A 26,054-nucleotide genomic window follows, 5' to 3' on the forward strand; every position below is an offset into this window, starting at 1 on the left:
TGTTCCCTGGATGCTGCCTGACCTGCTGTGCTGTTCCAGCAATAAAGTTTCAACTTTGATCTCCAGCATCTGCAGATCTCACTTTCTCCTCGAAGATTTCAACCTACTGCGAATCCTCTTACAAGGATGCCTTCCTTGAAGAAGCTCTCTGCCTCTCTCTACAAAGATCTAACACTCTCTGCTCATTCCTGAAGAAGGGCCTGTGCCCGAAACGTCGAATCTCCTGTTCCCTGGATGCTGCCTGACCTGCTGTGCTGTTCCAGCAATAAAGTTTCAACTTTGATCTCCAGCATCTGCAGATCTCACTTTCTCCTCGAAGATTTCAACCTACTGCGAATCCTCTTACAAGGATGCCTTCCTTGAAGAAGCTCTCTGCCTCTCTCTACAAAGATTTCAGTGAGTCCCTCTCTCACTGCACACCCCAGGTCATCTCCTCTGCCAACTCCCCTCCTCCAAGTCCCTCCTCCCTACCTTTTATCTTCTCCTGCTGAACACTCTCTGCTCATTCCTGAAGAAGGGCCTGTGCCCGAAACGTCGAATCTCCTGTTCCCTGGATGCTGCCTGACCTGCTGTGCTGTTCCAGCAATAAAGTTTCAGCTCAACTCTTTCAACTGGAAGACCAGCAAGTTTTGAGCAGATCAAAGAACATCGTTCACTGAGTTGATGATCATCTAGGCACAGTTGATGTTTATCTGAGTGTGCATTCCGGGGGACAGACCATAGAGCACAGAGACCCGCGTCATGGATCTGCTCGGGCCGACCCTTGACAGAAATCCCTGCATCTCACTCCAGTCTTCCTTCGCATAGGCACATTCCAGAAGGAGGTGTGTGACAGTCTCACCCCCTCCACAGCCACTTCAAGGGCAGCATGTGGTGGTACACAGAGTCCGGGTGTACATGAAGGATCCCACCGGCATAGCCCTTCCCACCACTGGCAAAGCAATGTTCTCATGTGTGTTAGAAAGTTCTGGTGCTGAGGCATTCTGCCAGATAACTTTGACAGTCTGCTCAGGGGACCACTCGACATGATCCATCCTCTCATTTTCCCAAAGTGTCTTGAGGATGCTGTGTGCAGACCACTTCCTGATGGACTTGGGGTCAAAGGTGTTTTCCTCCACAAATTTCTCCACAAGAAACAGGTGATATGGGACGGTGCAACTACTTGGAGCATTCCACAGCAGCGAGGCCGGCCCAGTCCTTCATAACACCAGGGACAGGGAGAACCTCAAGAAGTAGTGACACTTGGTGTTTGCGAATTGAGTGTCTGTGGACACGTTGTTGCAGCCACACACAAAGGTGGCCATCAGGGTGAGGGTAGCATTGTGTATGTTGTCCCCCCATTTGTCGAGATCTTTATACATTATGTCCCATTGGACTCGGTCTATCTTTCACCTCCAAAGAAACTGCAAGATAGTCTGAGTGACTGCAGTGACACATTTCCGGGTAATAGATCAGGGCTGGTGTCACGTACAACAATACTGAGAGTACCTCACACCTGACTACCAGAATTTTCCTGCAAAGTTGCTCCCATCTGCCTAGTTTTTTCCTCGCTCCTATCAGGTTTTGGCACAGACCCCAGCCCCACTGTACCAAATACCCAGCACCTTCAGGTTCTCTGTCCTTCCGGGTGAAAGGGATAAAGGATTGGTCTGCCCAGTTACCAACAAGCATGGCCTCGCTCTTGCCATGATTTACTTTGGCAGCCGAGGCCCATTCAAACTGGTCACAGGTGCACATCAGGCTGTGCACTGATAGCAGCTTTAATATAGAAGCTCCCGGCAAGACAGAACATGCGCAAAAGAGTGAGAATGTTTGAGCGAGATTGTGTGTGCATGCACAAAAGAGAGACCAGGTGTGCACATGCGAGGCAGAGAGAATGGGCATGCGAGAGAGAATGTGCTTGTGAGGAGAAAGAGTATGCGTGTGCGAGAGAGTGTGCGTGTGATCGAAAGAGTGTGTATGCACTTTGTATGTGAATGGGCATGAGAGAGAGTGTGCGTACAAGAGAGACTGTGTGCATGCCTGAAAGTGTGTGTGTGTGCATGTGCATTCGTGTGTTAGCATGTGTAACTGGAGACGTTTTGGAGATGGAAAGAGAGAGACTGAATGTATGTACGTAAGTGTGGGAGTATGTGAAGGGTGAGTGTAGGACAGTGTGAGTGTGAGAGAGTGTGAATGTGTGACAGTGTGTGTGAGAGAGATGTATGTACGTGAATGAGTGCATGAGAAGGTGAGTGCGTGAGAGGGTGAGTGTGTGTGAGAGAGAGACAGTGACTGAGAGGGTGTGTGCATGTGCATGATCATGGTAGTGTGTATGAACGGTTCAAGTGTGCATTTGTCTGTAAGAGTGAGTCTAGGATTGTGAGTGACTGTGTGTATCAGTATGTGCACATCATGTGGATGTTTGCATGCACGTGTGAGAGTGAGTGTGTGTGAAGGACTGAATGTGGCGTGCGAGGGTGTGTGTGTGTACACATGTGAGAGAGCAAGTGAATGAGGGTGAGGGATGGTATATGGTTTGCGAATCATAACTGGGTCAGGTACATAAACACATGGTTTACGCACAGTCACATTATGGTGTGACAGCACTGACACTGAAACTGATGGACACAAACACAGGCATGATCTCTCTTTCACACACACACACACACACACACGGAAAAGAATTGTGGAGTTCAGGACGTCGCTAACATTTTTACCACACGGGGTGAGTTCTGGGCTGGGGTGAATAAAGGGACAAAAAGATGGAGCGGGAGCTGCTGCACAGTCTGATCACACAGAGTTCGTTGTTGTAACTCAAGCTTGGGTATTTGTTCTTGATCCATCCATAAGAATCCAATCTGTAACTCACTCATGTTTATCTGTTATTCTAAATACAAACCACTCCAAACCCTTTGATTAGATTCCAGTCTGTAACTCACTCCTGAGTATCTGTTATTCCATGTATAAACACCCTGCACTCCTCAATAAAATTCCAATCTGTAACTGACTTCCATTTATTTCGGACTCTGTGCATAAACCACCTCAAACCCTCAATTAGATTTTGATCTGTAATTCACTCCTGGGTATGTGTTACTCTGCATAAAACCTACCCTGAATCCCATCAATTGGATTCCAATGTGTAACTCACTCCCATGTGTCTGTGATTCTGTTTCTGAAACACCCCGAAAGGTACAAATGGGACTAACTCAGTTCAGGAAAACTGGTCAGCATGGACCAGTTGGGCCGAAGGGCCTGTTTCCGTGTCGTATGACTTTATAATTTCTATCATCTTGATAACTCACTCCTGAATAACTGTTACTCTGTGTAAAAACCACCTTGAACCCCTCAATTCGATTCCAGTCTGGAACACAGTTCTGGGGATCTGTCACTCTATGTATCAACCAGCCAGATACCTCGATCAGATTCCTGCCTGTAACTAACTCCCAGGCATCAGTTACTGTGTGTATCAATCCCTCCCTACATCTCAATTAGATTCCTGCCTACAATTCACTCCCTGGTATCTGTTACTCTGAATATAAAGTCTCCACCCCGAACCCCTCGATAAAATTCCTTTGTGTACTCTCTTCTGAACTCCCTGTTATTCCAATTATAAATCCTCCTGAACTCTTCAATTGGATTCCTGTCTGGAGATAATTCTTGGTACCTGTTACTCTGTATATAAAGTCCATGCCCCGAAATCCTCGATTAGATTCCTGTGTGTAACTCTCTTCTGGCTCTCTGTTATTCCATTTATAACTTGCCCTGAACTCCTCAATTAGATTCCTGTCTATAACTCAATCTCTAGTACCTGTTACCCTATGTGCAAATCCCCACTGAGCCCTCAATTAGGTTCCAAGCTGTAACTCACTCCTGCTTATCTGTCATTCGATACATAAACCTCCTGAACCCTTACTGAGTGTAACAGTGAGTCAGAACAAGTGAGAGAGCATAAGTGTGCGTGTGTGTGAGCTGTGTAAGCACGAGTCAGTGTCTATGTGTGAAAACGTCTCAATGATTCCATCATGGAATCATTGACACTCAAACTGTTCCCTCAGATGGACACACACACAGGCCCAGTGTCTCTCACTCACACAGATATGCTCACTTACAGTCAGAAACATAGACAGACACACACACACATAAAGACAAAAATAGATACATTTGGTGGAAATATAGAAATAGGAGACAGACAGAGAGAGTTATATTCTCTGGGACTCACTGGGACAGCAAGAATATTCTTAGGCAGAAACTTAGCAATTATCCCCACGATCTGGGGATCAGATGAAATGGCTGCCAGGAACATATCAGTTAGATTGTGTAAGGGAGAGAGCGATAGTAAGGATAAGACAGAGAGTGAGATTGTCTATGAGAGAGTTGGGAAGAATGAATATGAGGGAGAATGACACTGTGCATGACAGAGAGATAGTGAGACTGTGCATGAGAGAGAGAAAGAGATAGTGAGATTTTGCATGAGGGAGATAGTTTGTGTATGAAAGAGGGAGAGATAGTAAGCCTGTGTATGAGAGAGGGAGCGATAGTGAGACTGTGTATGAGACAAGGAGATTATGAGACAAATGATGAGATTCTACATGAGAGAGGGATGGGAGAGTGAGATTGTGCATGAGAGAAAGTATCTCGGTTATCAGTTATTCTATACATAAAGCATCCCAAACCCCTCGATTACATTCCAATCTGTATCTCATTGATGAGTAACTGTTCTATAAATAAACACCCCGCCTCTCTTGATAAAATTCCAACCTGTAATCCCTTCCATTTATTCGTTGTTGTAAAAATAGACCACCCCGATCACCTCCATCAGATTCCAGTCAGAAACTCACTCCTGCGTATCTGTTATTTTATGTATAAATCACCCTGAAACCTTCAATTAGATTCCAGCCAGTATCTTGAGTATCTTTAATTCTATATAAACACCCCAAACTTCTCAATTAGATTGATCTCCCCATTATCATTTAGTCAATATGTGAACCACACCTTATCTCTCAATTATACTCCAATCTGTAACTCACTCACTGGTACCTGTTATTCTATATATAAAGTATCCAAATCCCTCAATTAGATTTCAGACTGAAACTCACTCCCCCATTGTGTTATGAAATACATAAACTCACTGAGAACATCGATGAAATTCCAGCCTCTAATCAGTATAAACTAAATGGTTGAATATTAAATTGGGAGCAGGAACAGAGAAAGTTGGAGTTTAATTTCCGCTACATTCTGTTTCTCCAGAAACATTAATTTGATGGAGTGCAGCGGTTCAATAAGGCAGCACCCTCCCACCTTCTCAAGGGCTGGTGGGAATGGGGGATAAATGCTGGGCCCAGCCAGTGATGCTCATATCCCATGAACGAATGAAAACAACAATCCCTTTGCCTTCGTGATCACTCACTGCCCCTGCAGACTGAGTCTGCAGACACAGCAAGGCTTCCTCACTTCCGTAGTCCCATGCCCGAGCAATAATTGGCAAACCATTCTGATATCTGGTGACAGCATCACATTAGCTTTCTATATTTTGTGTACAAGGGTCTGGAAAATAATATTTAATACTTAATAAGTACTAAGGTACAGGAGTACCTGACCCAGTATTGCAGGGTTGTGGTCTCTCTCTCTCTCTCTCTCTCTCTCACACACACACACACACACACCGAGTTACTGAGGGACAAGGAATGAGAGGACAATATGAGCTTTTTCAAATATTGTTAGTTGCATTATTTAACTTTGTTAAACAATCTAAGGAGTGTTTGATGGGGACAGTGTAGGAGGATCTTTAGTTTGTAACATAGGAACAGGAGGAGGCCATTCAGCCCCTCGAGCCTGTTCCATCATTCAATGGGATCATGGCTGATCTGTGGCCTAACTCCACATTCCTTCCTTTGGCCCATATCCCTCAATATCTTCACTGAACAAAAATGTATCTCTCTCCGATTTAAACTACAAGACTGATCCAGCATCCACTGCTGTTTGTGGAAGAGAGTCCCAAACCTCTCCCACCCTTTGTGTGTCAAAATGCTTCCTAACATCTCTCCTGAACACTCAGACTCTGCTCCCTCTCGTTCTAGAATATCCAACCAGTGGGAATCGTTGATCTTGATCTCGCCTGTCTCATCCTGTTTATTCCTTGAAGGCTTTGATCAGATCACTCCTTAACTTTCTCAATTCTGGAGTGAAACAGCCTCATTTGACCAGTCTCTCCTCAGACCTCCACTGAGGTCCAGGATCATTCTTGTGAACCTCCTTTGTGCTCCCTCTCTGTACTCCAACCTGATACCCACACGCTTGCTTGCACTGAACTCCATCTAACACAGCTTTGCCCATTCACCCAGTCTATCAATATCCCTTTGTAATGTTAAGGTACCATCTGTACTGTCTACAGTGCTTCCTAACTTTGTGTGCATGTTTGATAGGAACAGTGTATAGGCATCTATACTCTGTATCTAACGCCATGTTGTCCCTATCATGGGAATGAATATGCCATTGGCTCAGAGACAGGAGACACGATAGGGGTAATGAGATTTTCAGACTGGTGGGAGCTACAGGCACATACAAGTTGGGAACTGTTTTCAGTAAAAGGCAATTATTCCCAGGTCACTGCAAAGTGCAATAAACTGATGCCTTTCCCTCACTATCCTCCTCCAATCCCTGGTGAGATCTGCTCCCACACCATGTTCCATCCTAACTGCTGACTGTGTTAGATACATTAATACATTGGCGATGGGCGGGGGTGCTGTTACACTTGGGATCTTGCTGTGTAGTTTGGCTTCAAAATGCTCGTTTTCCCCCTTTTAACTAATCTTTTCTCTCTTTTATTCCAATGAACTTTTGTTTGGAAAGATGCAACGTGAAGATCCAAGAGGCCAGGGAGGAACAACTTTCAGAGGGAGAGCACGGGCCTGGGGCCTGAGGCCTGAGGCCTGGTTGACCAGCTGCACCTCATGGGGGCTCATGGGAGTTGTGTGCTTATTTACTCTGAGGTTTAATCTCCTCTGGGGGACCCTGGGTTTTAGGGGCATCTGGTTAACTGGCTCCTGTCGGATTGTGGCCCTGCCATTTTTAAAACCGGTTTGAAGCCTGGGGTTAAAGTATGTCAATCCGCAGGATTTGAGAGGCAGGACTACCCAAGGGCAAAATTAAAACCCAAATGATGTGACAATCTCTAAAGTCTTGTCATAAAGTCAGTTGGTTATAGAGAGGGCAGGATGAGAAAATTCAACAGTGAGAGAAAGAGAGTGAGAGGAATTGAGTGAAAAATTGAGAGAGCAGGGGAGACAGAAGGGGAGAGAGAGGAGAAGCATTTTGAGATTGTGAAATCGCTGTAATGTTTGATTCTGGAGTGACAGGAAATAATTAAACTGACACAGCATCACAGAGGGAAAAATGATCAGAGTAATTAGCTGCTGCTGCATTGTTGCATGTGGGATCTTGCTGTGCACCAGCTGCCCCAATACTGTCATTGCAGGCAGTGAGTGTTTTAATCAGCTAACCCGGCATTCCAAAGTTTAACTTTAGGATCAGAAGACCTTTGAACAAGAGCTTTCTCCAGAGGGGGAGCATGGGCCTGAGGCCTGGATGACAGGCTGCACCCCGTGGGGGCCCATGTGAGTTGTGTGTTTATTTACCCTGAGGTTTAATCTCCTCTGGGGGACCCTGGGGCTTTCGGGGCCTCTGATTAACTTGTTTCTTTCGGATTGCAGCCCTGTATTTTTAAAACAGCTTTGAAGCCTGGGGTTAAAGTAACCAGGGCCGTGGGATTTGATTCAAATACATCAATCCCCAGACAGTGTCTAACAGACAGGACTCCCCAAGGAGGGAATTAAAACTTTAAATGAGAAACTCTATCCAAAGACTTGTTCTAATGTCAGAGTAATGTGAGATGGATACAGGCCTGGGTGATCAAATGTGATAATCGCATAAATAAGATGCAGGTTGGCCAGTTCAATTCAATTCCCTGAGTATCTGGGAGGGGATCTCTCTATCTCCCTCCCTCTCTCTGTCCTCTCTCTCAAACCCTCTTTTGTTGTTTTTTTCACATAAATAAAACTGTCCCAAACACAAAAAAAACATAGAGGTTTCCGCTGCCTGCAATAGTCACCCCTCTCAAACTCACAACCCTCTTAATGGAATCAACAAAGGCGTCTATGCAGCACATAAAAAAGGCAGGAGAGAGTGGACAGCCCGGCCTGACTCCAGCTCAGATTGGGAAGCTTTCTGTTTCCTACACGTCGATTGAGACTGCGTGAATGATGTTGGTGTCGAACACTCCGATCCAATTACAGATACCTTCCCCAAAGTCCATTTTGGGAGCACATCCGACATCTAAGTGTGTGATATCCTGTCAAAGGCCTCTTCCTGGCCCAGGCTAATGAGGGGTGTCCACAACCCCCCCCCCCGCCCCCCAAGTATCCTCTCGTTAGGCGATCATAACCTTGGGGAGCGCAAGGCTCTCAGCCATCTTCTTGCTCGGTACAGCACATTTCTGGTCAGGGTGAATTACCGATCCCGGGGCAGATCTGACCCAATTGGAAACGATGGCCTCAGACAGGATTTTGAAATTGACGTTCAAGAGTGAAATTAGTTGACAATTTCAAATTTCCTTCCTCTCACCCTTCCACTTGTCGATGAGGGTGAGAGGAAGGATTCGCATGTGGTACCTGCCAGAGGCATACTATCATACACCTCCAGCCGGTCCTGGCCAATCACATCCCACAGAGCAGAGTACAAGCAATATTACAGTGCATCTTGTAGATGTTAACTATGAACAATAACTGGCTCATCAGAGGTGACAGAAAAGATGTATCCATTTTAGGATTGGGTTCCCCTGGAGCAGCCAGTGCCAGGTGTACTCAGTAATACCAGACCATGGGTCCTCCTGACATCACAAGATGAGTCTTTCATATTTATTGACCTGAATACAGACCCTGGTATCAGGACTGCTCTTCCTGACAATACATTTGAGAAAGTCTTGCTGCCATTCCCCCTCTCTCATTGGTGTCACGTACTGGTACCATTGGTATCAGATTCCAACTGTCTGAACCTCAAACGCCTGGAGTGCCATCCTTGCCCATTCAACCTCTAACCTCAACCCCTGATTTTGCTTACCTGAGGACACTGTCACTCTATCAATAATCTGGTCTCAGTTTCCTGTCTGCCAAGGGCTACTGATTCAACCTGACTCTGACCAAATGCAGCCCTTGTATCAGAATCAGGGGGTGACTGGGCATCATCATTACTGACAGGGTTTGCACCCCATGTCCTTCCACGTCCCAAACATCACTGTCTCTGTATTTCTGTTTCTGTCCCTGTGTAAGGTTTTGCTCGGTCTCTCTGAACTCCCACTGGGGTGGACATCGCTGATGTACTTTAATGTGTTAATGACCCATCCCCACAGTCTAGGGCAGGGCGGGCAGAAAGCTTCATGGAGGGTCTGGAGTTACCATTCACACATTTCTGACAGCAAAGGGAGCTTCTGGGATTGCAGCCCCTAAGGTAACATTTGTTACAATGAGGAAGCCTCCTCTGCTCACCCTCACCACAGAAATGAAGATCATTGAAATGTTTCTGTGTGTTCTGTAAATCCTCAGTGAGTAGATGTTTAACCATCCATTCTGTGTGTTGTTACAGGGCCAGGAGAGGAAACCTGTCTCAGCCACACTTACAATCCAAGTGGGGAGCTCGGATTATTTCACCACAACTCTGAAAATTACATTTCAGGAGCCACCATTCAAGGTGAGATAAACCTCCACAATATCATCGAGCTGAGCCTGTGAGCAGCCAGGTCTGACTGGATTGTGCAGCACAGTCTGGACCATCTCCAGTGTTGATGAACAAGTTAAACTGAATGACCCAGAAATTCTATAGTCCTCAGGCTGTGAATGGAGCAATCTCTGGGTAGATTTGGTGGATTTGGAGCTGACCTCTTTGTCTCTTTAATGTCCATCGGAAGCTGTGATCATGAATGTTATGATGCTGTACAAATGAGGATCACTGTGCCTTGTGAGACATTTCCCATCACTTTGTGTCCTGAAATTCCTCTGCAGGGTTTAGAAATGAGGGCCTGGGACAGAACAGAATGATTGACCACCCCATGGAAATGGCCCTGGCCCCATCCAAAATCCCATGGTCAGAGAGATTTCTCTGTTACAGGTGGACCCCCCACAACATTCCTGGTAAAACAGGTTGTTCCCCTCGACTCAGGTGACCCTGTTTCTTCAGGTTTGTGGAGCTTGGGGGAAAAGTTCATTTAAAATGGCCACGTTCCGGTTTGGTCACTTCATGAAATGTAATTGATCACACAATGTCCCCAATACCCCACATTCTGGAGACCATAAACAGCAGAAAGAAATTCAGTGGGACATTTTCCTCATTTACATCAATAGACCCAGAGCCCCCCATGGCCACAGTTTCAGATCAGCAGGAGAAGGACAGGGACTCGGTGTAAACAGGTGCTGACCCATTGGCCATCCAAAACACCCAAACCCAAACCCCATCCCCTTCACAGCCCGAGAGACTCTGGGAGTGAAACCTGTTCATGGAGCATCACTACAAACAGAGATACACAATGGATGTATGTTTGCTCTCTGAGTTGGAATTTTCATTTTCAGATGTTTTGTCACCATACAACACGGGCCTCCGGACAAAACACTGTTGATGATTCCTGCTTTCTATTTGTCTGTTTGGGTTTTGTTGGGTTGGTGATGTCATTTCCAGTGGTGACATCATTTCCCATGGTGATGTCATTTCCTGTTTTTATTTCTCAGGGGCTGGTAGATGGGGTCTAACTCGATGTATTTGTTGATAGAGTTCCGGTTGGAATGCCATACTTCTAGGAATTCTTGTGCTTGTCTCTGTTTGGCTTGTCCTAGGATGGATGTGTTGTCCCAGTCGAAGTGGTGTCCTTCCTCATCTATGTGTAAGGTTACCAGTGAGAGAGGGTCATGTCGTTTTGTTGATGTTCATGTGTTAAGAACGGGATATGACATCGCCACCGGAAATGATGTCACCACAGGAAATGACATCACCAGCCTGAAGAAATCCAAACATATACACAGAAAGCAGGAATTATCAACAGTGCTTCGCCCAGAGGCCCACTGAAGATGTTACCCAGTAGGTTGACAAAACGCCTGGAAATGAACCTTCAAGCTCAGCGAGCAAACCTGCATCCAAAACCTCAACTAGAGCTACAAATCTTCTCAAAACCCACTAACAGATACACAATCTCACCTCAATTCCCTGGCAGTAATAGCCACGTCCTGCCTGTCCTCAGGGAATTGAGATAAGTCTTTACTTGAATCTCCCCAAGACTGTTGAGTTTTGAAGCTGTCATTTTTCCTTCATTAGGACAATCGCTGTTTTGTTAAAAATACTTGGAGCTTCGACCAATTTATAACTCTGTTAATGAAAATACAGAAACAACTGTATTTTCACAGCAAGCAACACATTTCCTTCTAATTCTCTGCTTCACTCTGTTCAATGGGCAGATGTAAAATGCCAAAATTTTTATTATTATTGGTAAATCAAATGTTAAGATTTATCTTCTCCATTTTAGATAGTTTCTACTTTGTGCAACGCCAGAGGTGGAAAAGGTAAATGAAAATGTTATTAAAGCCATACTGATTGAAATGAGGTCAGCCTCGTTAGTGGACCTCATGGAATATAAGTTCCCTGACTGGGGCTGTTAATCTGGTCCAATTAGCGAGCCCTGGTTGACAGATATAGACAGGAGTGTCAGGAGTTCTGTTCACTCTGACAGTTGGCTCTGAGGGAGCTGGATCAGTGTCAAGGATTCTCCACGTGTAAATAAAGAGTGACTTGGTAACGAGATACCGGCCTCTGTGGGGTTATTTCAAAAACACTGACTTCAATCAATACTGGAATGTATAAATGAAAGAAGCTGAGGGGTGACCTGTTAGAGGTTTATAAAATCATGAGAGGCATGGATAGGGTAAATAAACAAGGTCTTTTCGCTGGGGTGGGGGAAAAGACCGAGAACTAGAGGGCCTAGTTTTAAGGTGAGAGGGGAAAGATTTAAAAGGGACCTAAGGGGCGACCTTTTCACACAGATGGTGGTGCATCTATGGAATGAGCTGCCAGGTGAAGTGGTGGAGGCTGGTACAGTTAAAACATTTGAAAGGCATCTTGATGGGTGTAAGATGGGTGTATGAATAGGAAGGGTTGAGAGGGATTATGGGCCAAGTGCTGGCAAATGGGACTAGATTAGGTTGGGATATCTGGTTGGCATGGGCGAGTTGGACTGAAGGGTTTGTTTACATGCTGTACAGCTCTATGACTCTAATGATTCTCATGATTAATAATTCTACAATGCAGGCCCTTGCAATAAGCATGGATGGAAAACCCTTCAGAACAGAAACTATATGATCACTTGCAGATGTAACCATCAACGTTTCTTCTTTGTACAAACACTGGAATTGAAGGTACATATTATGCTGGTCCCCACACTGTAAATAAACTTGGATATAACTTTACATTAGGCTGAGAAAGCAGGCTGGCTTCACATTCTCACTACGAAGCCTAGTCAACCTCTACCCATTTTTAAAATTCTGCCCAGCCCGCCACCTGACCCATCAATTTGTGCACCATTCTCATTAAGGGCCAGCACAACCTCAAAAGAGATCCTCAGAAATAACAGACAGGGTTTGCATTAAATTCAGATGGACCGGAGACATTTCAGTGAAGTCAAACAAAGGGAGTGGCACTGAAAGCCTGACCTTAATAAAATGGAAAATGTTTTTTTTTCCCTCCTGTGAGTCTGCTGTGTCCTGAGCCACTAGAAGCACCTCCCACTGAAATGAAACAAAGCTCCAACATGCAGCCAACTGTCCTCTGCAAACTCCCTGCTTTCCTGCTCACTCATTACAAAAATAACAACAACCTGCCTTTATCCAGCACCTTCAATTGCTAAAATAATCCATGGCACTTTACTGGAAATAAATCAGAGAACAAACTGACTCTGAGACAATGAATGAAATGCATACCATAGAAATGTGGGATTAAAATGGTAAATTTTATGGTGCAACTTAAGAAGGAGAGAGAATTCAAGAGGTGAAATGGTTTCAGAAGGGAATTCCACAGTTCAGTGCCAAGAAAGCTGAGAGGACAGACACTGAGGATGGATGAATGAAGGTTGAGTGTTTTCAACTCTACCTTTCTCCATGCCCCTTGACGCCCTTATGTCTCAATTTTCTTTTTTGTCCTTGTCCTGAACAACTCCTTGGGAGAGACTCCATAACCATCTGCTGTCGACAATTCCAAAGATTTACAATCAATGCAAAGTGAAAAAAACGTCTTTTTTATTTTAGTTTCAATTGGGTCACCCCTTACCCTGAGAGGATAGCCTTCACTTCTTCATTCCTCAGCCAGGGAGTAACACACAGTTTCAGATTTGTAAACGTTTCCATGAGATCACAGTTCATTCTTCTGAGCTGCAGAGAATATAGGTCCATTCTATGCAAACTCTTTTTAATCCCAGGAATCAATCTAGTGAACATTTGTTGAACCCTCTCTGAGAGAAATTATATCCTTCCTCAGTTAAGGAGACTCCTTCTCTAGTCTCACCAAAAACCTTTAACAATGATAACAAGAGATCCTAACTTTTATACTGTACTCTTCCCCCCTTTACAATAAAGGTCAACGATCCATTTGTTTTCTTGATTACTCATTGTATCTGCAAGTTAACTTTATGTGATGTCTGCTGTCACTTCTGCCAGTCTGGAGTGGTCATTAATATGTGACTGAGACTGAATCTCTCTTTGGAGGATCAGAGTGTTGCAAGTGGCAGTGGCACCATTCTCCAAACTGCCTGATACCATTTTCCAGGGAGTTTGTCTCAGATCGGTGTTTCTGACAGCTCTATCTCCAGTGCAGCTTCTCATTGTAAATAGATCCCTTCTTTCTGCTCTTAGGTGACAATGCTCAAGAACAGGTTCAACCTTGTAACTGCTGCAGATACTTCCACATTCCCCCAACCTCTTGCTGTAGTGAAAACGCAGTCCAGATGCAGGACTCTAGCTGAAATGTCAGCCTGAAGTAATTGTTAGTTTGTACATGCACACTAATGAAGGCCAGTTTTATCACACCAGCACCTCCCTCAATTCCTCCACTGCTGCTAAATTATCAGGATGTTTAATCTAGTATCCAATACTGGCTCAACAGAAATTTCCTCCAAGAAAATTTGGAGAAGACAAAGTTTCATCTCCAAACTCTGTTCCCCAGCTACTGATTCCATTTGTCCCCAGCAAATAGTCTGATTTAAAATCTCTTTTCATCCATGATGCTGTACTTAATCCAGAGTTAAGCTATCAAACTATAGCATGGCTAAGACCTGGATGTTGACTGACATCACCCTAGCTCAACTTAGCTGCTCAATCATGCCTTTGTTACCTTCAATTTGATTATTCCAACGCACCCCTGACTGCTCTCCCATATTCTACCCTTTGTGAACTTGAGGTGAGCAAAGTTCTGCAGCCCATGATTTAACGCACGAGTGTCTTGTATCCCCGACCACTCTGTACTCAACAAGTGACAGTCAGCTCCCAGTTAGAAATTCTCACTTTCATTTTCAAATCCTTACTTGGCCTTCCCAGCACCATATTTAAAAACACTCACCATGTCAGATGCTGCATTCAGAAACTGAGCTCACACTGTTGCACCAAACATTCCGACCAAAAACATGGCCCACAGGAAAGTTCTGATCACTGCCCTAATAGAAGGATGTGCACACACTGAAGCTGATGCAGAGGAGATTCATCAAGATGTTGCCTGCGATACAGTATTTCAGCTATGAAGAGCTGCTGGAGCAACTTAAGTTGTTTGCTTCAGAGCAGGAAAGGTTGAGGGTGGACCTGATTGAGGTTTATAACATTTTGAGGGAAATTGAGAGAGAATGGACAGCAGATGTTCCCATTATTTCAAGGGTCAATACCTGTGGAGCATAATCCAGGCAAATGGGGAGTATTCCATCACAATCCTGACGTAAAGCTTGGACATGGTGGGTAGGTTTTTGGGAGTCAGGAAGTGAGTTACACCCTTCAGGATACATCACCTCCGACGTGGTCTTTTAGCCACTGTGTTTTTGTGGTTTATCCAGCTGAGTTTCTGGTCAATGGTAACCCCAAGGACAAAATTAGTGATGGGAATGTCATTGAATGTCAAGGGGTGATGGTTAGATTGTCTTGTATTGGAGATGCTCATTGCCTGGCACTTGTTTGATGCAAATATTACTTCACACTTTTCAGCCCAAGCCTGGATATAGCCAAGCTGTAGCTGCATTTTGGACAGGGACTGCTTCAGTACCTGAGGAGGTGAGAATTAAGAGACGTCTTTGGGCAGACAATCGATTGCGGTTCATTACACTGCTCCCCCATTAATACTGGGATCAACTCATTCATAATTTGTGCAAACCATAATTCATCTTCACCAACTAATTCTGCTTTTTTTCAAGCAGCAGTCACCAACACATAGTAAACCAAATGAAGAACAGGCTATATCAGCAACGTCTATCAGCTCCAGTTCTGATCACACAACCATCGAATCCATGAAACATTCATCGGTAAGCCTTCCCCTGGCCTCTCCACCAGCTCAGAGTCTTTCATCTTGGTGGGTGTGCTTTCCAAATTAAACTCAGGAACACAATCCAGGGGAGTGGTCACTGACATGTATCCACATCAGATTGTTGTTCACTCAATGGTTCACACCAACTTCATCCTCCTAAATACTGATTCTTACTCACCAGTCCCCTGCTTCCTACTCTTTCATCAGACGCACCTCACACCTCACCACCTGTCCTGCCACTGCATCACCACAAACACCTACACCATCCACTTACATTGTACACACACCCTCCCCTCACCTCACTGCAGGAAAAATAGCCCCTACCTAAATCCAGTGGACCAGTTTTGGGGGGAGGGGTGAATGTGACTGACATGAGGATCCTTGCTCCCTACACGTAGACAATACTCAATCCAGCTAAAAAAGAGCAGACTGATCATGTGTGGGCTATTTTCATTCACTCATGGGACATTGATTGACACTGGCTGGACCAGTATTCATCGTCCATCTCTAGTTGCATTCACAAAGAGGGTGGGGAGCTGCTATCTTGAAACACTACAGTCCAGGCGTGGCAGTAGATCCACAATGGTATAAGGAAAGAAGTTCCAGGATTTTGGCAAAGCAACAGTGAAGGAATGGCAACATATTTCGAAAACAAGGAAGCTCAGAGGAACAAATTGATCTTGATATGTTGGTCAACAGATCCCTGATGGCAACAGGGCATGTTGATAGGGTAATTAGGCAGGCATGTGGAGCACTTGCCTTTAACTGATGTGGCATAGTTTATAAGAGAAGTGAGGTCATATTGGAGCCATACAGGTCTTTGATTAGACCACAGCTGGGAGCATGGTGTGAAGTTCAGATCACTGCACCAATAGAAGGATGTGAATACAGTATAGCTGGTGCTGAGAAGATTCATCAGGATGTTGCCTGCGATACAGTATTTCAGCTATGAAGAGGTGCTGGGTCAACGCGGGTTGTTTCTTCAGAGCAGGGAAGGCTGAGGATGGATCTGATTGAAGTTTATAACATTTTGTGGGAAATTGAGAGAGAATGGACAGCAGCTGTTCCCATTATTTCAAGGGTCAATACCCGTGGAGCATAATCCAGGCAAATGGGGAGTATTCCATCACAATCCTGACGTAAAGCTTGTACATGGTGGGTAGGCTTTTGGGAGTCAGGAAGTGAGTTACACACTTTAGGATTCATCACCTCTGATGTGCTCTTTTAGCCACTGTGGTTTATCCAGCTGAGGTTTATCCAGCTGAGTATCTGGTCAATGGAAACCCAAGGACGCAATTAGTGATGGTAATGTCATTGAATGTCTAGGGGTGGGTGATGGTTAGATTGTCTTGTATCGGAGATGGTCATTGCCTGGCACTTGTTTGTTGCAAATATTACTTCCCATTATTCAGCCCAAGCCTGGATATAGCCCAGGTGTAGCTGTATTTGGATAGGGACTGCTTCAGTACCTGAGGAGGTGAGAATTCTGAGACCTCTTTGGGCAGACAATCGATTGAGCTTCATTACAATGCGCCCCATTAATACTGGGATCAATTCATTCATAATTTGTGCAAACCATAATCCATCTTCACCAACTAATTCTGCTTTTTTTCATGCAGCAGTCATCAACATATAGTAAACCAAATGACTAACAGGTAACATCAGCAACGTCTATCAGCAGCTCCAGCTCTGATCAGGGAACCATTGAATATTGCTTTCCAAATTAAGCACAATCCAGGGGAGTGGTCACTGACCTGTATCCACATCTGATTGTTGTTCACTCAATGGTTCACACCAACTTCATCCTCCTAAATACTGATTCTTACTCACCAGTCCCCTGCTTCCTATTCATTCATCGGACACACCTCACCACCTGTCCTGCTCCTGCATCACCACAAACACCTTACCATCCACTTACATTGTACACACACCCTCCCCTTGCCTCACTTTCAGATAAGGTGGACCCTACCTAAATCCAGTGGACTGATTTCGGGGGAGAGATGAATTGTAACTGACATGATGATCTTTGCTCCCGACATGTAGACAATACTCAAGCCAGCTAAAGAAGAGCAGACTGATCATGTGGGGACTATTTTCATTCACTCATGGGACATTGATGTCACTGGCTGGGACAGTATTCATCATCCATTTCTTGTTGCATTCACAAAGAGTGTGGAGATCTATTTTCTTGAAACACTACAGTCCAGGCTCTGTCGTAGATCCACAATGCCATAAGGAAAGAATTCCAGGATTTTGGTAGAGCAACACTGAAGGAATGGTAACATATATCTAAAACAAGGAAGCTCAGAGCAAAAAATTGATCTTGATATGTTTGTCAACAGATCCCTGAAGGTAACAGGGCATGTTGATAGGGTAATTAGGCAGGCATGTGGAGCACTTGCCTTTAACTGATGTGGCATAGATTATAAGAGAAGTGAGGTCATATTGAAGCCATACAGGTCTTTGATTAGACCACAGCTGGAGTATGGTGTGAAGTTCTGATCACTGCTCTATTAGAAGGATGTCAATACACTATAGCTGGTGCTGAGAAGATTCAGTATTTCAGCTATGATGAGGTGCTGGATCAACGCGGGTTGTTTTCTTCACAGCAGAGAAGGCTGAGGGTGGGTCTGATTGAGGTTTATAACATTTTGAGGGAAACTGAGAGAGAATGGACAGCAGCTGTTCCCATTATTTGAAGGGTCAATACCTGTGAAGCATAATCCAGGCAAATGGGGAGTATTCCATCACAATCCTGATGTAAAGCTTGGACATGCTGGTTAGGCTTTTGGATGTCAGGAAGTGGGTTACACCATTCAGGATTCATCACCTCTGACATGCTCTTTTAGCCACTGTGTTTTTGTGGTTTATCGAGCTGAATTTCTGGTCAATGCAACCCCAAGGACAAAATTAATGATGGTAATGTCATTGAATGTCTAGGGGTGATGGTTTGATTATCTTGTATTGGAGATGGTCATTGCCTGGCACTTGTTTGATGCAAATATTACTTTCCAATTTTCAGCCAAAGCCTGAATATAGCCCAGGTGTAACTGCATTTAGACAGGGACTGCTTCAGTATCTGAGGCTGTGAGAATTGTGAGACCTCTTTGGGCAGACAATCGATTGAGCTTAATTACACTGCTCCCCCATTAATACTGGGTGACACCGTGGCTCAATGGTTTGCATTGCAACCTCGCAGCAACAGGATCCTAGGTTCGATTCCAGCCTCAGGCGACTGACTGTGTGGAGTTTGCACGTTCTGCTGTGTCTGCGTGGGTTTCCACCAGGTGCTCCGGTTTCCTCCCACAGTCCAAAAACAAATGTGCAGGTTAGGTGAATTGGCCAAGTTAAATTGCCCACACTGTTAGGTGCATTAGTTGAAGGGAAATGGGTCTGGGTGGCTTACTATTCAGAGGGTTGGTGAGCACTGGTTGGGCTGAAGGGCCTGTTTCCACACTGTAGGGAATCTAATCTAAACACTCATTCATAATTTGGGCAAACCCTAATCCATATTCACCAACTAATTCTGCTTTTCTTCATGCAGCAGTCATCAACATATAGTAAACCAAATGACGAACAGGTAACATCAGCAATGTCTATCAGCAGCTCCAGTTCTGATCACAGAACCATTGAATCCACGAACAATTCATCGGTAAGCCTTCACTTGCCCCCTCCACCAGCTCAGAGTCTTTCACCTCGGTGGGTATGCTTTCCAAACAATCCAGAGGAGTGGTCCCTGACATGTATCCACATCTGATTGCTGTTCACGCAATGATTTTCACCAACTTCATCCTCCTAAGTACTGATTCTTACTCACCAGTCCCCTGCTTCCTATTCATTCACCGGAAACACCTCACCACCTGTCCTGCCTCAGCATCATCACAAACACCTCTACCATCCACTTACATTGTACACAAGCTCTCCCCTCGCCTCACTATAGGAAAAGTTAGCCCCCATCTAAATCCAGTGGACCGATTTGGGGGGAGAGGTGAATTCTGCCTGACATGAAGATCCTTGCTCCCTATGAGAAGGCAATACTCAATCCAGCTAAAGAAGAGCAGACTGATCATGTGGGGACTATTTACATTCCCTCATCAGACATTGATGTCACTGGCTGAGCCAGTATTAATCATCCACTTCTAGTTGCATTCTCAAAGAAGGTGGAAAACTGCTTTTTAGAAACACTACAGTCCAGGCACTGCAGTAGATCCACAGTGACCTAAGAAAAAAAGTTACAGGGTTTTAGAGGAGCAACAGTGAAGGAATGGCAACATATTTCTAATACAGGGAAGCTCAGAGGAACAAATTGATCTTGGTATGTTTGTCAACAGATCCCTGAAGGTAACAGGGCATGTTGATAGGGTAATTAGGCAGGCATGTGGAGCACTTGCCTTTAACTGATGTGGCATACATTATAAGAGAAGTGAGGTCATATTGAAGCCATACAGGTCTTTGATTAGACCACAGCTGGGAGCATGGTGTGAAGTTCAGATCACTGCACTAATAAAAGGATGTGAATACACTGTGTAGCTAGTGCTGAGAAGATGTTGATCAGGATGTTGAATGCAATACAGTATTTCAGCTAAGATGAGGTGTTGGATCAACGTGAGTTATTTTCTTCAGAGCAGAGAAGGATGAAGGTGGACCTGATTGAGGTTTATAACATTTTGAGGGAAATTAAGAGAGAATAGACAGCAGCTGTTCCCAATATTTGAAAGGCAATACGTGTGGAGCATAATCAAGGCAATTGGGGAGTATTCCATCGCAATGCTGACCTATAGCTTGGACATGGTTGATATGTTTTTGGGAATCAGGAAGTGGGTTACACACTTTAGGATTCATCACCTCTGACGTGGTCTTTTAGCCACTGTGTTTTTGAGGTTTGTCCAGCTGAGTGTCTGGTCAATGGAAACCCAAGGACGCAATTAGTGATCGTAATGTCATTGAATGTCTAGGGATGGGTGATAGTTAGATTGTCTTGTATTGGAGATGGTCATTGCCTGGCACTTGTTTGATGCAAATATTACTTCCCACTTTTCAGCCCAAGCCTGGATATAGCCCAGGTGTAGCTGCATTTATACAGGGTCTGCGTCAGTACCTGAGGAGGTGAGAATTGTGAGACCTCTTTGGGCAGACAATCAAGATTGAGCTTCATTACACTGCTCCCCCATTAATACTGGGATCAACTCATTCATAATTTGTGCAAACCATAATTCATATTCGCCAACTAATTCTGCTTTTCTTCACGCAGCAGTCACCAACATATAGTAAACCAAATGAAGAACAGGCCACATCAGCAACGTCTATCAGCTCCAGTTCTGATCACACAACCATCGAATCCATGAAACATTCATCGGTAAGCCTTCCCCTGGCCTCTCCACCAGCTCAGAGTCTTTCATCTCGGTGGGTGTGCTTTCCAAATTAAACTCAGGAACACAATCCAGGGGAGTGGTCCCTGACATGTATCCACATCAGATTACTATTCACTCAATGGTTCACACCAACTTCATCCTCCTAAATACTGATTGTTACACACCATCCCCCGCTTCCTATTCATTCATCGGACACACCTCACCACCTGTCCTACCCCTGCATCAGCACAAACACCTCTACCATTCACTTACATTGTATACACAGCCTCCCTTCACCTGACGTTCGGATAAGGTAGACCCCACCTAAATCCAGTGGACTGATTTGGGGGGAGAGGTGAATTGTGACTGACATGAGGATCCTTGCTCCCTATGAGTAGGCAATACTCAATCCAGCTAAAGAAGAGCAGACTGATCATTTTCATTCCTCATCGGACATTGATGTCACTGGCTGGGACAGTATTAATCGTCCATCTCTAGTTGCATTCACAAAGAGGGTGGAAAGCTGCTTTTTAGAAACACTACAGTCCAGGCGCTGCAGTAGATCCACAGTGACCTAAGGAAAAATGTTCCAGGGTTTTAGCGGAGCAACAGTGCAGGAATGGCAACATATTTCTAATACAGGGAAGCTCAGAGAAACAAATTGATCTTGGTATGTTTGTCAACAGATCCCTGAAGGTAACAGGGCATGTTGATAGGGTAATTAGGCAGGCATTTGGAGCACTTGCCTTTAACTGATGTGGCATAGTTTATAAGAGAAGTGAGGTCATATTGAAGCCATACAGGTCTTTGATTAGACCACAGCTGGAGTATGGTGTGAAGTTCTGATCACTGCTCTAATAGAAGGATGTCAATACACGAAAGCTGGTGCTGAGAAGATTCAGTATTTCAGCTATGATGAGGTGCTGGATCAACGCGGGTTGTTTTCTTCACAGCAGAGAAGGCTGAGGGTGGGTCTGATTGAGGTTTATAACATTTTGATGGAAATTGAGAGAGAATGGACAGCAGCTGTTCTCATTATTTCAAGGGTCTATACCTGTGGAGCATAATCCAGGCAAGTGGGGAGTATTCCATCACAATCCTGACCTAAAGCTTGGACATGGTGGGTAGGTTTTTGGGAGTCAGGAAGTGAGTTACACCCTTCAGGATACATCACCTCTGATGTGGTCTTTTAGCCACTGTGTTTTTGTGGTTTATCCAGCTGAGTTTCTGGTCAATGGTAACCCCAAGGACAAAATTAGTGATGGTAATGTCATTGAATGTCACTGGGTGATGGTTAAATTGTCTTGTATTGGAGATGCTCATTGCCTGGCACTTGTTTGATGCAAATATTACATCCCACTTTTCAGCCCAAGCCTGGATATAGCCCAGGTGTAGCTGCATTTATACAGGGTCTGCTTCAGTACCTGAGGAGGTGAGAATTGTGAAACCTCTTTGGGCAGACAATCGATTGCGGTTCACTGCTCCCCCATTAATACTGGGATCAACTCATTCATAATTTGTGCAAACCATAATTCATATTCACCAACTAATTCTGCTTTTCTTCATGCAGATATCATCAACTCATAGTAAAGCAAATGAAGAACAGGCCACATCAGCAACGTCTATCAGCAGCTCCACTTCTGATCACACAACCATTGAATCCAAGAACCATTTATCGGTAAGCCTTCACTTTCCCCCTCCACCAGCTTAGAGTCTTTCATCTCGGTGGGTGTGCTTTCCAAATTAAACTCAGGAACACAATCCAGGGGAGTGGTCCCTGACATGTATCCACACCAGATTACTGTTCACTCAATGGTTCACACCAACTTCATCCTCCTGAATACCGATTCTTACTCACCAGCCCCCCTGCTTCCTACTCATTCATCGGACACACCTCACACCTCACGACCTGTCCTGCCCCTGCATCACCACAAACACCTACACCATCCACTTACATTGTACATACACTCTCCCCTCGCTTCACTATAGGAAAAGGTAGCCCCTACCTAAATCCAGTGGACCGATTTGGGGGCAGGGGTGAATTGTGACTGACATGAGGATTCTCGCTCCCTACAAGTAGGCAATACTCAATCCAGCTAAAGAGAACCATTTTAATTCACTCATGGGACATTGATATCACTGGCTGCGCAAGTATTCATTGTCCATCTCTAGTTGCATTCACAAAGAGGGTGGAAAGCTGCTTTCTTAAAACACTACACTCCAGGCACTGCAGTAGATCCACAATGCCATAAGGAAAGAGGTTACAGGGTCTTGGCAGAGCAACAGTGAAGGAATGGCAACATATTTCTCGAGCAAGGAAGCTCAGAGGAACAGATTGATCTTGGTATGTTTGTCAACTGATCCCTGAGGGTAACAGGATATGTTGATAGAGTAGAAATTGTGTTGCTGGAACAGCGCAGCAGGTCAGGCAGCATCCAGGGAGCAGGAGAATCAATGTTTCGGGCATAAGCCCTTCTTAAGGCTTATGCCCGAAACGTCGATTCTCCTTCTCCCTGTCTGCTGCCTAACCTGCTGCGCTGTTCCAGCAACACATTTTCAGCTCTGATCTCCAGCATCTGCAGACCTCACTTTCTCCTCCATGTTGATAGGGTAATTAGGCAGACATGTGGAGCACTTGCCTTTAACTGATGTGGCATAGTGTATAAGAGAAGTGAGATCATATTGAAGCCGTACAGGTCTTTGATTAGACCACAGCTGGAGTATGGTGTGAAGTTCTGATCACTGCTCTAATAGAAGGCTGTCAATACACGAAAGCTGGTGCTGAGAAGATTCAGTATTTCAGCTATGATGAGGTGCTGGATCAACGCGGGTTGTTTGCTTCACAGCAGAGAAGGCTGAGGGTGGGTCTGATTGAGGTTTCTAACATTTTGAGGGAAATTGAGAGAGAATGGACAGCAGCTGTTCCCATTATTTGAAGGGTCAATACCTGTGGAGCATAATCCAGGTAAATGGGGAGTATTTCATCACAATCCTGACCTAAAGCTTGGACATGGTGGGTAGGCTTTTGGGAGTGGGGAGGTGAGTTACACCCTTCAGGATTCATCACCTCTGACGTGCTCTTTTCGCCACTGTGTTTTTGTCATTTAACCAGCTGGGTTTCTGGTCAATGGTAATCCCAAGGATACAATTAGTGATTGTAATGTCATTGAATGTCAAGGGGTGATGGTTAGATTGTCTTATATTGAAGATGGTCATTGCCTGGCACTTGTTTGATGCAAATATTACATTCCACTTTTCAGCTCAAGCCTGAATATAGCCCAGGTGTAGCCGCATTTGGACAGGGACTGCTTCAGTACCTGGGGAGGTGAGAATAGTGAGACCTCTTTGGGCAGGCAATCGATTGAGTTTCATTAATATTGGGATCAACTCATTCATAATTTGTTCAAACCATTATCCAGTGGACCAATTTGGAGGAAGGGATGAATTGTGACTGACATGAGGAGAAAGTGAGGTCTGCAGATGCTGGAGATCAAAGTTGAAACTTTATTGCTGGAAAAGCACAGCAGGTCAGGCAGTCTACGAGTAGGCAATACTCAATCCAACTAAAGAAGAACAGACTGATCATTTGGGGACTATTTTCATTCACTCATGGGACATTGATATCACTGGCTGCGCCAGTATTCATCATCCATCTCTAGTTGCATTCACAAAGAGGGTGGGGAGCTGCTATCTTGAAACAATACAGTCCAGGCGCTGCAGTAGATCCACAATGGTATAAGGAAAGAAGTTCCAGGATTTTGGCAGAGCAACAGTGAAGGAATGGCAACATATATCTAAAACAAGAAAGCTCAGAGGAACAAATTGATCTTGATATGTTTGTCAACAGATCCCTGAAGGCAACAGGGCATGTTGATAGGGTAATTAGGCAGGCATGTGGAGCACTTGCCTTTAACTGATGTGGCATAGATTATAAGAGAAGTGAGGTCATATTGAAGCCATACAGGTCTTTGATTAGACCACAGCTGGAGTGTGGTGTGAAGTTCTGATCACTGCACCAATAGAAGGATGTGAATACAGTATAGCTGGTGCTGAGAAGATTCATCAGGATGTTGCCTGCAATACAGTATTTCAGCTATGAAGAGGTGCTGGGTCAACGCGGGTTGTTGTTTTCAGAGCAGGGAAGGCTGAGGGTGGTCCTGATTGAAGTTTATAACATTTTGAGGGAAATTGAGAGCGAATGGACAGCAGCTGTTCCCATTATTTCAAGCATAATCCAGGCAAATGGGGAGTATTCCATCACAATCCTGACCTAAAGCTTGGACATGGTGAATAGGTTCTTGGGAGTCAGGAGGTGAGTTACACCATTCAGGATTCATCACTCTTCACGTGCTCTTTTAGCCACTGTGTATTGTGGTTTATCCAGCTGAGTTTCTGGTCAATGGTAACCCCAAGGATACAATTAGTAATGGTAATGTCATTGAATGTCAAGGGGTAATTGTTAGATTGTCTTGTATTGGAGATAGTCATTGCCTGGCACTTGTTTGATGCAAATATTACTTCCCGCTTTTCAGCCCAAGCCTGGATATATCCCCTGTGTTACTACATTTGGACAGGGACTGCTACAGGAGCTGAGGAGGTGAGAATTGTGAGACCTCATTGGCCAGACAATCAATTGAGCTTCATTACACTGCTCCCCCATTAATACTGGGATCAACTCATTCGTATTCTCTGCAAACCATAATTTATTACTATTTGGAAAAGCATAGTTTGATTAGTGATGGTCAGCACGGCTTTGTGAGGAGCAAGTTATATTTTATAGGACTTTTTGGATTCTTTGAGGATGTGCCAAAACACATTGATGAAGATAGAGCAGTGGATTTGGTGTATATGGATTTTAGCAAGGCCTTTAATAAGGTTCTCCTTGGTAAGCTCTTTAAGAAATGGAAATGTGTTGCTGGAAAAGCGCAGCAGGTCAGGCAGCATCCAGGGAACAGGAGAATCGACGTTTCGGGCATAAGCCCTTCTTCAGGAATGGGGAAAGTTTGTCCAGCAGGCTAAGATAAAAGGTAGGGAGGAGGGAAGTGGGAGAGGGGCGTCGGAAATGTGATAGGTGGAAAGAGGTCAAAGTGAGGGTGATAGGTCAGACTGGGGTGGGGGCGGAGAGGTCGGGAAGAAGAT

At 44.7% G+C, this 26,054-nt stretch overlaps 1 protein-coding gene across 1 annotated transcript in view; it reads left to right on the forward strand.

Moving 5' to 3' along the window:
- Positions 1–26,054, forward strand: part of LOC122558521 (adhesion G-protein coupled receptor G2-like) — a 139,002-nt gene that overhangs the window by 76,187 nt on the left and 36,761 nt on the right. Inside the window, exons 7-14 of the mRNA XM_043707200.1 lie at positions 9,619–9,723; positions 11,543–11,579; positions 12,322–12,428; positions 15,249–15,314; positions 15,455–15,562; positions 19,109–19,216; positions 20,816–20,920; positions 22,486–22,593. Coding sequence (XP_043563135.1) covers positions 9,619–9,723; positions 11,543–11,579; positions 12,322–12,428; positions 15,249–15,314; positions 15,455–15,562; positions 19,109–19,216; positions 20,816–20,920; positions 22,486–22,593 — 744 coding nt within the window. The remainder of the gene's footprint in view (positions 1–9,618; positions 9,724–11,542; positions 11,580–12,321; positions 12,429–15,248; positions 15,315–15,454; positions 15,563–19,108; positions 19,217–20,815; positions 20,921–22,485; positions 22,594–26,054) is intronic.

This window comes from Chiloscyllium plagiosum, chromosome 17 (genome assembly GCF_004010195.1).
Source record: "Chiloscyllium plagiosum isolate BGI_BamShark_2017 chromosome 17, ASM401019v2, whole genome shotgun sequence".
Classification (NCBI taxonomy): Eukaryota; Metazoa; Chordata; class Chondrichthyes; order Orectolobiformes; family Hemiscylliidae; genus Chiloscyllium; species Chiloscyllium plagiosum.